Genomic DNA, 16,985 nt, shown 5'->3' on the forward strand with positions numbered 1-16,985 from the left:
TATAAAGTTTACATTATAAAAATAAAAAATTAATAGTCAAATTATTGATCAAATACAAATTTTGAATCTTGATATGTGTGTACGTCTTATGAATAAAAACAGAGGGAGTAGATAGCCTGAAATGTCTGCAAGCAGTTCATATGTGACTCCTCGTTACTATTTGCAGGTTTTGAATGGTTTCAAGGTTAATTGATTAGTTTTTTCAAGCACATACGGGATTGGGCCACACCACGTACGGGTATAGCATGACCAAACTGTCCTTGGAGTTGTACAACCTCACGCCAACTAGATTAATCTTTTGTTATGTATAATAACAGATCATATCACAGTCACTTCTATTATTATGTTAATATAGCGCTAAGCAGTATGTAAGTCTTGAGCAAGTATTCTTAACTTTGGACAACTACTGAGCCAGAAACACTGGCCTAATCAAAGTTGGCGTGGCAACGCTGCGCCTCGGTTTCTAGTGGAGATATGGTATCCATGTCACAACCATGAGCTTCAGTCTCTCAGGTTTTTTTTTTATAAGTAAACCGTGTTTTTTTCCACTTATATTAGGTAGAAGGGACTAAAAAGAAGTCATATGGTCCTTCTTGCTAAAATTAAGAAAAATAACACGTGTCGTTGATTGTTTTTCGTGACGGTATCTTAGCATGTATTTCATTAAGAGGAAGAGAATTACAGCGACGCAACTACGAGAGAACCCTCTTAACGCAGAAATACAGCGCACCACTAAGAAAGTGGCAAGTAACCCAACACAGGAACAAGAAAAAGAGGGATCCACACCCACCCTGCCAACCTAAAAGACAACCACCTGAACCTGCAAAAGATACATCATCGACGAGATTAACAGCTAGTACCCACACACACAACGAGAAGGTGGCAAAGCATCCACCCAAAAGAATGACTACGGTGGCCAAGCATCCGCCTCAAGAAGCACGACCCCGGCGGCAAAGCATCCGCCTAGCAAGCAGTGGTGGCAAAATCATCCACCCAACTAGCATCAAGACGGCAAAGCATCCGTCTGAAGCAAACCAACCACCACGAGATAGTAGCGGCCAAGCATCCGTCTGAAGCAAAGCATCCACCAACAAAGAGCGACGGCAAAAGCATCCACCAAGAGCAACCAAGCGACGATGGACAAATTAAAGCGGAGGCAGAAACTCTTCTCGGGCAGAGTAGAAGGCCACCACCATCTCCACTGTGATGCTGCTCGGTGTCCAAACGAGATTGATGAGCGGTGGCACGGGCACCACCGACGGGCTTAGGAGCACAAGGAGAGGGGAGGGGGGAACGAATGATGCCTCCAAGGAGACAAACAACATCCGAGGATGTCGCCGTCATCGGCCCGTATGTAGGCAAGTGCTTTCGTCTAGATCCCACTCCCCACACTTCGTAACCGCCGCCACCGCCAGCATACCACCACACAAGACGTAGCCCACCAGGTGCGATGAGAATTGAAGGGGTGGCGGTGGGAGGTAGCCGGTCTGCCTCAAGATGGCGTCTGCGACGGGAAGGGTGGTAGGCCCCACCGACGATGGCAGCTGCCTTCTACCACTAGCAGCCCGGGACCAGGAAGCCTCGATCCGAGGCCCGGGGCGGCGGATCAATAGGCTAGTAGGCCATGGGAGCCCCCGCCGGTGGGGAGGGAGGCGGGCCTCTCCGGCGACGGCGACACCCTTCAGCGCCCTTCGACGGCGACGGCGGCGACCGTGCCTTTGACCACCCTCCGGCAACAGGGAGTGTGGTAGCCCAGGAGAGCATGGATCCGGGCCCGGGGGCCTCGGATCTGCAGGCCATAGCAGCCCTCGCCAGCGGGGAGACTGGTGACCGGGGGAAGGGCGAGCAACCTAGGGGGTGTTTGGATCCCCGGGCTAAACTTTAGTCCCTATCACATCGAATGTTTAGATACTAATTAGGAGTATTAAACATAGACTATTTACAAAACCCATTGCACAGATGGAGGATAAACGGTGAGACAAATCTATTAAGCCTAATTAGTCCATGATTCGACAATGTGCTGCTACAGTAACCATTTGCTACTGATGGATTAATTAGGCTTAATAAATTCGTCTCGCCGTTTAGCCTCCATCTGTGTAATTAGTTTTATAATTAACTCATATTTAGTCATCCTAATTAGCCTCCGAATATTCGATGTGACACGGACTAAACTTTAGCTCAGGATCCAAACACCCCCTAGACTCATGGCGTGTGCAAGTGTGGAGAGGAAAAGGGGGAGGGGGAGGTCAGAGGGAGAAGCGGGAGGAGAGGGGCTGGCAGCAGCTGACGAGGCCGGTTGCTCGGGGGCCGGTGGTGGCGGCAGCGGCGTATCGCCCTCCGAGTCGCCCGAGGGAGGGCGACGCGGAGGTCTCAAGAGAGTCCTGTGTCGCTGATTGTTTATTATCATCATGTAAAGTTGTATTTAAACCAAAATGATGTGCAACATCAAATACTTGCATGCTTGGCGGTCGCAATTACAATGAGGGAACTTTAAGCTGGCGAGTAGCATGGTAAATACTCCTTCCGTTCCAAATTACTCTTCGTTTTAGTTTTTTCTAAATTATAACCTAAATGTACATATGTCTAGATAGTGTATCTAGAAATATGGAAAAAATGAATAGTAATTTACTATGGAGGAAGCAGTCATTACGAATCACGAAGCAATGGGAAAGACACAATCTGCTGGCAGAGCCACAACCTCTAGAGTCTAGAAGCATCCATAGCCACAGAGTTCGTGGCAGAATATGCTGTTGATCGTTCAGCAGGCGTCTGGTGACATGATGCGAGAAAAATTAAAGTCGAGCAGCGGCGTCGATCGTCCAAGCGAGCGAGAGAGGTCACCTTCAGCCGGCGGTGTCCGCCTCTGCCGTAGTTATTGGCACAACACAACACGGCGATGACCGACGCACAGCGGAACGCGACGCCGACGCCGACGCCACGGCATATGATCGATGTGATGTGATGCGATGCTCTCATCACTCGACGCCTAGCTCGTCCCCGCGCTGCGAGCGACCCGTGCGTCGTAGGCACCCAGCTGCCACACACCGCATGCAGGCGGTCGGTCTCCAAGTGTCCTGTGGACTCCTGGGTATACAAACGACTCTCATCGGCAAGGCCCGCGCCGTGCGCTACTAATAATCAACACCGGCGAAAGCGAGGCGCGCGCAGCAGTAAAAAATTCCACGTCTCGCGTCGCCAGGCGGCTCGTGGGCGATGCGTGACCGCCGTCCCGGCCGGCCCCTCTCCAGCCGACGACGCAGGCCACGAACGAAGAAGCGCAGGAAAATCTGGGCGGCGAGCGATCGGCAAGCGAGCAGGGGCCTGGCCAGCACCGCACGGGGAGAGGAGATCTCGAGATGATCCGCGGGTGGAAGTGGAAACAGCGGGCGGCACCGGCCGGCCGTGATCGCGATGGCGATGGCACGCGCTGCGCCTGCGCGCGCGTACGTTCGGGTTCGGCGGATGCGCTCGCTGCGCTCGGCTCGGTCCTGCGGGCTGCGGCACCGCGCTTGGCTTGGCCCGCTAGCTAGTCCTGGGGAACCAACAGCGAGCGGCGGCTAATCATTGGGAGGCAGCTAGGCATGTGCGACGCGAGGGCGCGTGACGTCGGCAGACGACGACGGCACATGAATTAAAGCCAGTAGCCAGACAGACCCGTCCGGTGTTGCAACTCGCCAACTCGGTAGCCGGCCGGTGGCGTGCCGGGTCCGGTCACTCGGCTAAAAGGAACACAGTGACAATAGATCAGCTGGGTTGGATGGGCTTCGTTCACAGAATACTAACCTGCTCTTTGATCTTTCCAGTCCCTCAAAAAAAAAAAGACGAAGAAGAAGAGGAAGGAAACAAAGAAAAAGTAAGGTGGCTGCCCTCTTGTTGAAGGAAAATCTGGCTCGCGACTACTTGTGCTGTAATAAAAAAGCGTGTCCAGGAGATAAGGTTCAGACAATATTCAGGTCGTCGCGCTCGAGGAGGATTCTGAAGATCCCGGGAGCTCAACGCATGTCAATCACGTCGGCCGACGTGGTTGGCCGATGCACACTAGCCGGCCGACGAATCCGGCGGGTCGTCGGTCCGATGATGTCCCCTCACATGGACGTGGTTGCAGACCCACACGTCCTACATACCCGTCTCTCCGTCAGTTGTCAGATAAACAAACTCTACTACTAGTATAGTATATGGTAGTAATAAACTTTGTACTAGGTGTAGTATGTACAGTATATGAATTGAGGTGTGGACTGTCATAAACTACACGGTTCAAGTTCGTCTCGAATAATAATCAGCGGCGAATTCATATAATTTGAACGCCGTCAGGCAGAAAAAAAGGTCAGAGAGGATTAGGTAGTTGTACCAATTCAGGGGAGCTGCCTCCTGTCTGCATCTGCTCGTGGATCGGATACGGTCGCCCATGTTCCCTTGGCTTGGCTCAGCAACCACGGGCGGACCTCGTGGATTCAATCGGAGCACCTTTATCCAAAAAAAAAAAACCCCTCAATCGGAGCAGCAGAGCAGGGCAAACAAGGCCAACGCCGACCGCCGAGAGTCTCCTCCTCTCTCCTGAGTCCTGACGTAGGTAGGAGCCTAGGACCCATGGGCCAACGGCCTAGCTGGCCAACTCTCTCCACCAGAACAAAAAGCCCACAAGCTTTGCGTACATCTAGGCATTTCAGCGTCCATTTGATTTTCAGGCCCACGACCAAACCAGCCGAATCACTGGTCTTGATCGGCTCCGGCCATGAGCCCAGAGGAGCTTTATGTGCTACCTCTGGTGGTGAAAGGACATAATTTATGAACACCTTGGCATCGCGTTCTTCCAAATATTCCATAGAATTGCAGTGACAGGCCATTTCTAGCGGGGCACGGCTGGGCGGCCCACGCTATGTTCGAGAACCAAAGCTATTGAATGAAATGCCAAACCGCCATGACTTGATTAGAGTGTAGAAACAGTACTCTTGCATCTCCAACAGAGAGCAGAAAGCGCAATGTGACGGTGATGCAGGAGTGCATGAGTGGGTAGTTGCTGACGATAGATGAGCCATGGAAAATATGGACACTTTGGTGGCACCACTGTGGCCAGATGGACGATGCTAGGGAAGATTATTCTACTTTCTAGTCAATTAGGTTGTTTGTGTACAAATGTAATTTTTAAATAAAGAAGACTAAACATAACTTTTTACTCGTCTTATTATTTGTATATTTGTGTATACAGAGAATTGAGGGGCATTGGCCCCCTACTACTATCTACTATTTACCTCCAGTTTATATAGTTGTACGTGCAACCGAAGAATTCTCTATATGTGAATGATACTGTCTCCTTCCTTGCTTATATAGTTTTACCTGCACATGTAATAGCGACTAATTCACCTTACTTATTACTGAGGGCATTGAGTTTGTTAATTTGTACGAGAACGATGCAACCCATCAACGTGGTAAGATACCATAGAATAGCAAAACTGGAGTTACTAAGGCATGAATATATATTGGCTGGTTCGGAATTACATAACTTGTTGTCTTCTTTCAACACGCTAGGGAGCAAGATTGCAATGAGCGTGGGGATTATCCATAAAAAGCTTAATGATGTGCATGGAATGTTGGTAAATTCAGACTTCACATTGTGGCAACATCAGAACAACACCGGCATGGAAAGCTGCGATGCAGCCTACGTGGATTGAATCCGGTAAGAATTTGCTATTTACATACCACCTATTTACATAACTTGCGATTTTGAACACTTGATTTGTCCTAAAGTCCCTCTCCTCTATGTCCGACAACCTCCATTAGCTGGGTTAGCGAGTTAGAGGTTGGGAATGAGAGCAGTCGGATGTAGAGGTTGCTAGCTCGATGTCGGGTAGGACGACAAGGCGTTGTCACCGCAAGATGATAACAGTTAACGAGGCATTGTTGTTACTATGGTTGAGTTATGCACTCATGGGAGGCCTTCTCTCCCTCTCTCTACCTCCCCACGTTCCTTCACAATATCATCAAAAAAAAGGATCTCGTGGAGGAACGGTGGGAGGTGAAGGAAGGGCCGCAGTGAACAAATTCTCCTACTGGTACTGGAACGGCAAATAAGAGGTGACGGATAAAGAGCCCAAGGTAGGAAGGAGGCGTTGCAAGAATGAGAAACCATTAGGGTTTGAGCGTCTCTTATATAAAAGCACTGACACCGTCATTAAAGATCTACGGGTTTCTATTCGATCATTTTTTGCCCCATAATTTATTAATAGATAACTAACACACACAATAAAGGGAAAATTGGTTCAGTACTATTGAAAGATCACGACTTCTGAAAAAATACCACTGAAAGAGTTTGTCCCGTAAAATAACATTGAAAGTTAGTAACGTTAACTAAAAGTAGTATTCCATTATATTTGTTCACTGAGAATATCTTTTCACCACATGGACATGAAATGACATTTCTACCCCTAGGTTCCAAAGACCAACAAAAATCCTCCCAAAATCCTACCGTGGGCGCATCTCGATCCTCCTCACGCGTGGGCCAAGACGCCGCCGTCCCTTCGCCCGACAGCCCTACCGTGCGACGGCGCCATCTGCAACCGTGACGTTGGCTCTTCTCCAACGGCGTCGCCGGACCTCCGGTCCTCTACTAGGCGTGGTGCCGTGCCGTCCCTGCTGTGGGAGCGAAGATCCGCCTGAGCAAGATCTGGTCTGGTTACCTTCTAGTGTCGTCAGTGATCCTTGCTTGCCTGCACGAATCACTTCTGATATCACGTGGAAGAACTAACTGTAGAGGCTAAAAGCCATGTTGGCTTACCTGTTGTGCTTGCAATTTGCTGGAGCATGAATCGAGAAGAGAGATCGAGTCTCAACTCTCAAGGGAAGTGGTTCTATCACTGTCACAGATAAGCATTCAGTCAGCTGAATTAGTCTTTCTGTGTCGCCTATTCCAGATTTAAGGTATGCTGAAATAGATGGTGGAAGAGAGATAATTTTTCTGTTGAAAGTGTCATCGTTTATGTCCTACTACGGGTGAAACGTAAGGTCAGGGGTATTTTTATCCCAACTAACACCTTTTGTGCCAAAATCTAACAGAATGCTAATTTCAGTTACTGTTTCAATCTTTCAGTGGTAGTTTATGGGGACAAACTCTTTCAATGTTATTTTTCGAAAGTCGCAATCTTTCAATACTATAGAACTAATTTTCCCGAGTAATAATATATGCCTCTATATATGATGCTCTGAACAAATTGGATATTCACAACTTTTTGTCAGTATTCATGTGCGTAGTACAACTAAAACGTAGCACACAACCAAGAAAAAAATTTGCTCTCTTAATGAAAAACTGGACGACATCCAACAAAATGCTACAAATTACAAACTTAACTATCATGTCGACACTCGACACATACTACTACAAAAGATACATGCCCAGCCGTGATCACCCATGCCGAGCTAGCTAATGAAGCTGAAGCTTTTATGCGCCCCAAGAAGCAGCAACAGCAGCTCAGTTGAAGTCTCTGGTAATGGCCGGGATGCAGCTGGAGCTCCTGGCGAGGGCGCCGCCCGGGCCGTGGTCCCTGGGGCTGTTGGACCTGGACCTCTTCCTCAGGATCTCCCGCATGGCCTCCGTCTGCATGAGCACGGGGTTGGCGCGCCCCACGCGGTTGAAGCGGCCGCACACGGCCATGTGCGCCACCAGCGCCTCCTCCGTGCGTCCACCGTGGCGGCTGTCGGCCTCGCCGCTGACGGCCGCCGCGCACAGCCCGCACACCCAACGCCCGCAGTAGCGCTCCCGGACGCGGCGCACGTACTCGGGCGTGCACTCCTCCTGCATGCCGCAGCACTCGCACCGCGCGTCCTCCACCTGCTCCGTGATCGCCGGCAGCTGCTGCTGCTGCTGCGGCGGCGGCGGCGTGGCCCTGGCAGCGTCGGCGGCTTTCCTGTCCCTGGCCAGCTCCAGGGCCAGGTCGGACATGGCGCGCTGGAGCCCCTCCATCGAGATCCTCCTCGGCTTCGACTGCCGCCGCGCCGCCTTGGGCGCCGGCGCCGGTGCGGCCGCGACCGCTGCGTCTCCGTTTGGCGCCATTGGTCGATCTGGATCACGCACCAAATCAAAGATTACTCTTATCGAAAGTGGTAGCTAACGATCTCTAAGTATCAGTACAGATCGAGGAAGAAGTTGCCAATGATTAGCAGTTCAGTATGATTGGCTTTGCTCGAACGTAATTTGGATTATGGCAGTGTACAGAAGCGATCTTTATATACAGCCGAGCCGAGGCTACGCAGTATGAGTACGTCATGTCACTGCCGTGCGCAGAAAAAGCAATAGATTAGTGGAGGAGATGCGTCGTTAGCTCGTGACACGATCGATCTGGAAAAAAAAGGCGAGGGGAAGGAGAGGGAACGAGGACGCCTGAAAGCCCTAGATCACTCGGGATCTGCGGCTGGGATCGAATTGGCTGGCGAGATGGTACGCAATCTCATGCCCATCTCATCAGTGCGCTCGTGAGCCAGATGGTAATGTTTCTTGTTGCTCGATTTTTCCAGTCCGTGAGTAATAGTAATATATAATCCTGCTGAGATGAATTCGTGGGAAAAAACATTGATTAACTGTATCGCAAAGGAAAAACGAAGTGCAAGTTGCAACTACGCAACACATCTTCTCTCTTGAAAATGAATGCAAATGATTGCCTGCTTCTTGCCTTCTTCAGGATCACGAACAGCAGAAAGACATGAATATACTTAGCAAACTGAAAAATAAGAGAAATTTTAGAGTGCTTGAAAAAAATAAGAGACGTCCATCCGATGAAATCGAATGGTGGAAACAAAGTAAGTACCATGAAGTACCTACAGAGAAGTACGAAGAAGTACCAATTTGGTGGAACCAAGTAATAAAAATAGTGAAAAATTACTATAATATCCTTTTAATTATGTGTAAATTTATTTAATTTTTTTGGCAAGAAGGATAAGAAAGGAAAGTACCTGCAAGTACCATTGGTACTTTGAAAGCATTGTAACAAAGCAATAAAGCTACTTTGTTCGTTCTGCAAATTGAATGTAACCGCAATTTTGTTTACGCAAATTGGAAGTTTAAAAACCAGCATCTAAAGAAACTGAAAGTAGAGAGAATCAAAGCCATTGCAACTGAGCTCAAGCAGAAAGGCGGCCAATTACACACAAACAAAATTTGCTTTCGTTTTTGTCCCCCCTTGTTAAAACATCGTAGCTTGGCTCAAAATGACCAGACACATGAACGTGCGGTTAAAATCGCAGGGTCCGGGAGAAAAAAAAAAGGCAAAGATCTCCGGGGCGGAGCCCGGGCAATCACGGGCGCTGCTGCTGCGTCCATATGCCGTGGCACCGTACGTGCAACGAGATCCACAAGCTTCTGCGGCGGGTGACTCGGCGGCAAGCCGGCCGGCAAGTGCCCCGCGCCGCATCATTGCGTTGCCTGCGCGAAAGAGACGGCGAGGGAGGGAGGCTCACGGGAAGTTTGGGCGAGGCCTTGATTGGGGATCATTGCCGGGATCGGGATGTGCCGCCCGTGCCTTTTCTTCCTCTCTTTTGGCAGGAAGGGTCACTGCACTTTTCACTGTGCAGCTTCGTGGCCTCGCCTCGTCCCTCTCACCTGATTGATTGCTGCTGCGCATCATCATTTGCGAGCTCAACTTGTGAATTGTGATGGTTACTTGTTGGTTAAGTAGGGTCTTAGCGTAGGCCCTGGGGAGAATTCTCTGGCGGGCCGAGCCACCGAGGACCAGCAGCAGAATTCTCATGCAGCCTAGCTGGGCCGAGACCGGTGCTATTTGAGGCCCGCCCGTATGGCCTCTACTCTCTCTGATAATCTGATTCCATGAACGAGATCAATCAAAACGAGATGAAGAGTTAATGCAGTTTTTTAAAAAATTAATTCGAGATAAAGCAGAGCATAGATAGATTAACCAGGAGTTTAAGTGTCCCACCGCAAATTTCTTTCCAACTGTAAAAACATCACCTCCCGGAAGCCCTGACTTTTTTTTATTTTAGCCCTTTTCGCGAAATTTTTTCACAAATACGCCCCTAGCAGAACTAATTCAAAAAATGGACCTATAGCTTGGCGCTAAGGTGGCTGGCGCCAAGCTAACATGTCTTGGCGCCAGCCTCCATGGCACCAAGGTCCAACCCCTAGATCTTACGTGGCAAGCTGCTGACGGCTTACATGGCGAAGCCTTGGCGCCATAGATCTTGGCGCCAAGGCTTGGCAGCCTGGTGCCAAGCCTGCTACCGCAGGAATGCCACCTCTTTCTTTTCTTGCTTCTTCATTCCAACTTTTCTTGCTATCTTGCTCCTCCATCGCCGCCGCCACCCTCCACACGCGCCGCCCCTCGCCGCCGTTTGTTGGGGCCGGCGGCCCGCCCCTGAGTGCCCGTCCCCGTCCCTGGGTGCCCGGCCCCGCCCCTGGCCGCCGGTGGATGCCGTGTGCGCCATCCCCTACAGTGAGTTAGGTAAGAATAGTTAGTTAGTAGAATAGTTAGGTAGTTAGTAGAATAGTTAGATAGATTGATTAGTTAGTTAGATAAATAGATAAGAAGATAGAATAGTTAGGTATAATTTAGATAGTTAGGTAGAATTGTTAGATAAAATAGTTAGATAGATAACTTGATAGTTAGATAGAATTGATTAGTTAGATAGATAAACCCTAGGTAAGAAGATAGAATCGTTAGGTATAGTTTAGATAAGTAGGTAGAATTGTTAGATAAAATAGTTAGATAGATAAATTGATAGTTAGATAGAATTGTTAGATATGAAAACTAATTTAATTTGGTAGATTTTGTGTATGAATTGCAACGATAGAAGGAATACAGAATACTCATGACACTATTTAGCTAGGTGGATGTGCTTATAGATAGATAACTAGATAAGAAGATAGAATTGTTAGTTAGAGAAATAGATAGTTAGATAGAATTTTCTTCGTATGTAATTTTGTTTATGTAGTTAGATATATAGTTAGTTACATAGTAATATAGTTATTACGATATTTAGTTAAGTAGTTATATATACATATTAGGTGACATAGTTAGTTAGTAGTATTTAGTAGTTAGTAATGAATTGATAGTATCTCATTTCATACTAGAGACTTTGTACTTAGAATGCTTCATTTATTATGGACTAAATGAATGGTGCGTCGTTATGTTTATGTACTAGATGGACAACGTGGTGAGCATATATCATGGAGGCACCATGGAAAGGGATAACTATGGATGTGTTAAGTTTGTTGCCATGCAATGCGAGGTTGTGATATTCGATGAGAAGCCCTCGTTTAGTGAGTTGGTTGCAAGGGCTCGGGAGGAGCTACATTGTCATGGAGATCATGACATCGCAATCAAGGGCATACTTCACCTAGGTTCCCCTCTCAACATTCAAAAGAAGATGGTCCTAATTCGGTGTGCAGACCAGTGGGAGAAATATGTGAGAACGGTTATGAACGGCCATTCCCCAAGTATGGAAGTGGTTGTTCGTCGGGTGTTAGTTGATCCAATTCCTCGTCGGTTTTCCCGACCAATGGGTTAGCGGGCACACTTCGACCCTCCCATCCCGGACCTGTTATGGACGTGGAGGTTGCACCTACGGTTCCCGATGCTGAATCTGCCCCCAATAAGGTAGTTGGAGATGTTTGTCGGACTGTTGATGATGTGACAGATTCTCCTCATGAGATTCTTTTGACATAGAATCATCCTAGTAAGTGTCTTATCAGTTTCTCTTGTTGGCAGCTAACCCCCTTCATTCCATCAATTTGTTCTTTACTCATATTTCTACTTATGTTGCAGCAGACATTCCTGAAAATGTGGATGTGCCTCCAGTTGCTGCGCAAGTGCAATGTGGAGATGGATTGCGTGGCTCCAATAGTGTTGAAATTATGAATGATGAAGATGCATATGAGATGGGAGTGGATCTTGATTCTGATGATGATCGTCCTATTGGAGAGATGACAGAGAGTGATGTTGAGATGTTCAAGCATATCTTCCCCGGCCGCCGTGATCCGAGAGTTCACGAGTTCAGCAATCTTACCCATTCCGATCAGACGTTTGCAGAAAGACGTGATGATGAGCTCCTAGAAGCTCCTGAGACCGGCCCTAGTATGGTGATTGAGGAGGGTAGGGTATTCAAGGACCTCCCCGAAATTGAAGAGGTGGTTGCAGGCGTTTGCTGTGATACGGAAGAGACCTTACAAGATCTTGCATTCATATGCGCAACGTCGTTACAGAGTTGTGTGTGATAAGAAATGGTGCCCATGGAGGGTTTGTGCAAGGAAGCAAAATATCACCAGGAAGTGGAAGATCACAAAAGTTATTGATCCACACAATTGTGCTGACCATGAGCTTACAGTAAGACATCGGCAGTTGACATCTACCCTAATTGTGAAACGGATGATGGGAATATTGCAGGAACAACTCAACATGAAAGTTAGGACAATTATCAGAACCGTTGCGGAAATTTATGGAGGTTATGTGATAACTTATGGTAAAGCTTGGAGGGCTAAGCAGCAAGCGTGGCAGATGATATATGGGGACTGGGAGTCTAGGTATGAGCACCTGCTAGTGCTTTTCAATGCAATCAAAGCGGTGAATCCAGGCATGCATTATGAGTACATCCCAAAACCAAATGCTTGGAAGGATGGGAGGCAGATATTCGGGCGTGCGTTCTGGTGCTTCACTTAGTGTGTCGAGGCCTTTAGGCACTGTCATCACGTCTTCTCTATTGATTGTACATTTTTGATTGGCAAATATAGGGGCACACTTCTTATAGCCATATCTTGTGATGCAAACAACATGTTGGTTCCTTTTGTATTTGCATTGGTTGAGAGGGAGAACAATGACAGTTGGGGATGGTTCTTGAGACTAGTCCGAATACATGTGGTTGGACCTGGCAGGGAGGTTGGTGTCATATCTGATAGGCACCAGGGCATACTTAATGCCGTGCAAGAGCAGATAGAGGGGTATGCACCTTTGCATCATCGTTGGTGTACTCGGTACCTTGCCGAGAACCTACTTCAGAAGGATGGTGTGAAGGATAATTTTGAGCTGTTTCAGGTTGCTGCTCGTCAGCTTGAGGACTATTACTTTCAACGCAAGTTGGAGCAGGTCAGGTCCGCAACAAATGCAGAAGGTAGACAATGGCTCGCAGGTTTGATGAAGGATTTGGATAAGTGGACTAGATCTCACGACGCTGGTGGATTGAGGTACGAGTTTCAGTGCAGCAATGTGGCGAAGTCATTCAATAAGTTGCTATTGGGGATACGTGGTATGCCCGTGAACGCAATCGTTCAATTCACCTTCTACAGGCTTGTTGCGTGGTTCAATGAAAGACACGCCTAAGCAGAAGCGTTGCAGAGTGTTGGGGAGAGATGGGCTGAAAAACCAAAGAGACACCTAAGCATTGCAAATGAATGGGTTGCCACACATGAGGTTCAATGTTTTGACCTCGCCACATGGACTTATCAGGTGGAGCATAGGGGTGGGACAACGTCCGACAGCGAGATCCGAGAGTCGAGGATACATGTGGTAGTCCTCCGAGATTTCAAGTGCACTTGTGGTAAGCCAAGGCAGTACCACTTCGTATGTTCTCATTTGGTGGCAGCAACTAGGCATCGCAACTTTGATATCGAGAGCATGATACCTCATGAGTTTAGTGTAGACACGCTTGTGCGCACATGGAGCCCCCGCTTCGTGCCTTTTCGGGATCCTAGAGAGTGGCCTTCATATGATGGGCTAAAATACATTGCGGATCCAGCTTACCGTTGGAACAAGCGTGGATCAAGGAAGAGGACGAGGCACAAGATGACTATGGATCAGGTTTCCAGAAGAACGAGGCATGGTAGAGCAACACCATTTCTTACTGACCCCGAGCAGAACGAGTGCGGCAAGTGCGGTAGACTGGGTCATAATTCACGCACTTGCCATTGGCAGATTAGTGAGGTGCGACTAATGGTTCTTTTGATTATTTCATATGTATCTTCTTCATTCAATGAATTATGTGTGTATTAATTTATGATTGTAATTGTGTCATTTACTTGTACATCTCTAATTTTATGTTTCATTGTTTACTAATTTTATATGTCATTGACTTTTTCTAGGATGACACAATTCCACCTACTTGACCAGGCGTACAACCAGACCCACCGAGGACGTCTCATAACAGGGGGGAGGTAATAATCTACACATATTGATCTAATTTTTGTAAGCGTACACGTGTTGTTCCTCAAATAACGGAAGACTTTATTTGTTTGCATGCAGGTCCTTCCGCTCCTTCGCTCTAGAGCCCACGATAGGTTTTTGGCAGTGCAGTACGACAACGTCTACACTCCTTTACTGGAGATGGCGGGCCTAGATGTCATCTCATTTCAGGTTCGTAGTGGGTTGCCCAAGTTTAACTCAGCGGCTATAACTGCGTTGGTTGACAGGTATTATCTTGCGTCTAGTGCCTCCGTTCATGTTCAATTTTTTGGTGTCCTTACCTATTTGACAAGTAATATTTGTCTACAATGTAGGTGGCGGCCCGAGACTCACAGCTTTCACCTACCTTTTGGAGAGATGATAGTGACGCTACAGGACTGCCAGAAGATGTTGGGTCTGTCGATTCGCGGCAACCCAGTGACTGGGCCGTGCGTGTCAGAGGGTTGGAGAGCACGAGTAGCGGCCTTCCTTGGTCGTGAGGTTGAGGATCAAGGGGCTCGCACATCTGGAGTACTAATCTCCTAATTGCGAGAACACTTCGGACATTGCCCCCAGGACGCGGATGAGGAGACAGTTGGGCACTACTGCAGGGCGTGGATCATGCACCTGTTTGCCTGCGTTCTTTTCCCAGACGCCATGGGTGACACTGCGTCTTGAATGTGGATCCATTGCCTCACTGACTAGCAGTAGGCGGGTTAGTACAGTTGGGGCTCAGCTGTGCTGTGTTTCCTTTACCGGCAGCTGTGCAAGGCGTGCCGTCGGACTTCGACCTCATCATCAGTTGGTGGGTGCGTGTGTACCTATTGCGGTTGTGGATGTGGGCCCGTCTACTAGCTGCTCATCCCGAGGTTATGGGTCGTCGACCGTGGTTCCCAGGTCAGCCACCGAGACGGCAGCCGACGTGGGCGTACCTTTGGGACCAGGTTAAGGTTGGCCACACGAGGTTGGAGCGGGCATACCTAGATTACATCAACGAGCTAGATACGCTCACAACTTATAGTGTAAGTAAATTTTATTTCTAATGATGCTTTCTATTATTTTAGTATAACAGCTAACATCTTGTTTCAACATGTTGCAGGTAGAATGGCAGCCGTACGAAGGAGAGGGGGCACTTGCTTTTGCTGTGAGTGTCATGTGTGTGAGCGACGACGATTTATACAGGATGAAGTGCACTTTGGTATGTTTCTATGCTGTTGAGTTCCACATGCCTAATCGAGTAGCACGTCAGTTTGGGATAAGGCAGATTTGACCAACTCCTGCGATCTCGACTAGAGTGGAGTTACATAAGTAGGTGCTTTGCTATTTCAATTATCTCGTGATGGTCCATTACCATTAAGTAAAGTTTGGCAACTCATAACATCTAACGTGACGTGCAGGGTGGATCGTAAGAAGAAGAGGAAGGTCTCTGAGTGGCACGAGTTCCACCAAGCTTACATTGAGCAATGGGATTAGTTCCACGACAATGTGGACGAGAACAACGACCCGCACACAAACAGTGAGTACAGGCGATACCAGACTTGGTACCAAGGTGCGACGCGTAGCAGGCTGAGGGTACAATGGACACAATATGACTACGCCGACATCATGTCGTCCGACGATGAAGACACGGTGTACGACCAAAGTACTCGTGCAGGAAGGCAGGTATAGACATGACCAATCTTGGATAGGGTGGTAAGTCAATTGCCTTACTTTTCTATGTTAAGTTACTTAGTGATTAAGTGAGTTAGTTAGTTAGTTAGTGACTTAGTGCCAGTCATCATTTATTGATTTAGTAGTTTAGTGGCTTAGTGACTTAATCATTTAGTGAGTTAGTGAGTTAGTAAGTTAGTGACTTAATTATTTAGTGGTTTAGTGACTTAGTGACTTCATCATTTAGTAGCTTAGTGACTTAGTGACTTCATCATTTAGTGGCTTTGTGACTTAATGAGTTAGTGACTTAGTGAGTTAGTAAGTTAGTGACTTAATCATTTAGTGGTTTAGTGACTTAATGGGTTAGTGACTTAATCATTTAGTGGTTTAATGACTTAGTAAATTAGTGACTTGATCATTTAGTTATTTAGTGACATAGTGACTTAATCATTTTGGAAATTTGTTGCAGGGCCGTACCCTCCAAATATAGATGTCCATTCGGGCCGCCCGGCCCGGTCCAGCACGGGCCCGGCATGGCCCGTTCGTTTTCGTGCCGGGCCTGGCCCGTCACGGTAACACCGTCGTGCTGGGCCGGGCCAGCCCACGGGCCGTGGGGGCGGCCCATGCACGGGCCCGTGAGGTCTTTTTCGTGCTGGGCTGGCCCGAAGGGCCTGTCCTTTTTTACGGGTCGGGCCAGCCCACAACCCGTATTCGAATGTTGGCATTAAAAAATCACAGACACAATCACAATTCATTAGAGCTGTTAACATGGAATCACAGACACAATCACAAAATCACAGACACCATCACAAAATCACAGACATTCATCACATGGAATTATTAGAGCTGTTTAACACTTGATCTGTGTGATCAAGTGTTGGCTGCCTCATTAAAAACCTTCCTAGGTAAAAACTCACCCTTGTGAGAAAACCCTAGGAAGGGAAAAAGAGTACAGCCAGCTCATTGTTTCAATTCAACATTACAAAGAGTTTGCGACACACCCACAGACTGACAGACACATAACATATTAACATCTAATGAACAACTAGGCAACTGGCCAAGCTCCAACAGGCATTCAAAGTCAAGTCTCCAAGTCTCCAAGTCCAACAGGCAACAGGCAACAGGCTTCAGCCTTCAGCTTGCTCCTGGTCCTGGGGTAGGCCTAGAGGTGCACAAGCACAATAG

The 16,985-nt window shown here is 47.9% G+C and overlaps 1 protein-coding gene and 1 pseudogene across 1 annotated transcript; one reads left to right on the forward strand and one right to left on the reverse strand.

Moving 5' to 3' along the window:
- Positions 1–7,273: 7,273 nt before the first annotated feature.
- Positions 7,274–8,570, reverse strand: LOC117858298 (uncharacterized). The gene has a single exon (XM_034741344.2). It carries the CDS (start codon positions 8,042–8,044, stop codon positions 7,463–7,465), a length of 582 nt encoding a protein of 193 aa, XP_034597235.1. The 5' UTR covers positions 8,045–8,570; the 3' UTR covers positions 7,274–7,462.
- A 2,572-nt stretch (positions 8,571–11,142) lies between these two features.
- Positions 11,143–16,960, forward strand: LOC140222784 (uncharacterized; annotated as a pseudogene).
- Positions 16,961–16,985: the final 25 nt, after the last annotated feature.

Source organism: Setaria viridis, chromosome 5, assembly GCF_005286985.2.
Source record: "Setaria viridis chromosome 5, Setaria_viridis_v4.0, whole genome shotgun sequence".
In the NCBI taxonomy this organism is placed as follows: Eukaryota; Viridiplantae; Streptophyta; class Magnoliopsida; order Poales; family Poaceae; genus Setaria; species Setaria viridis.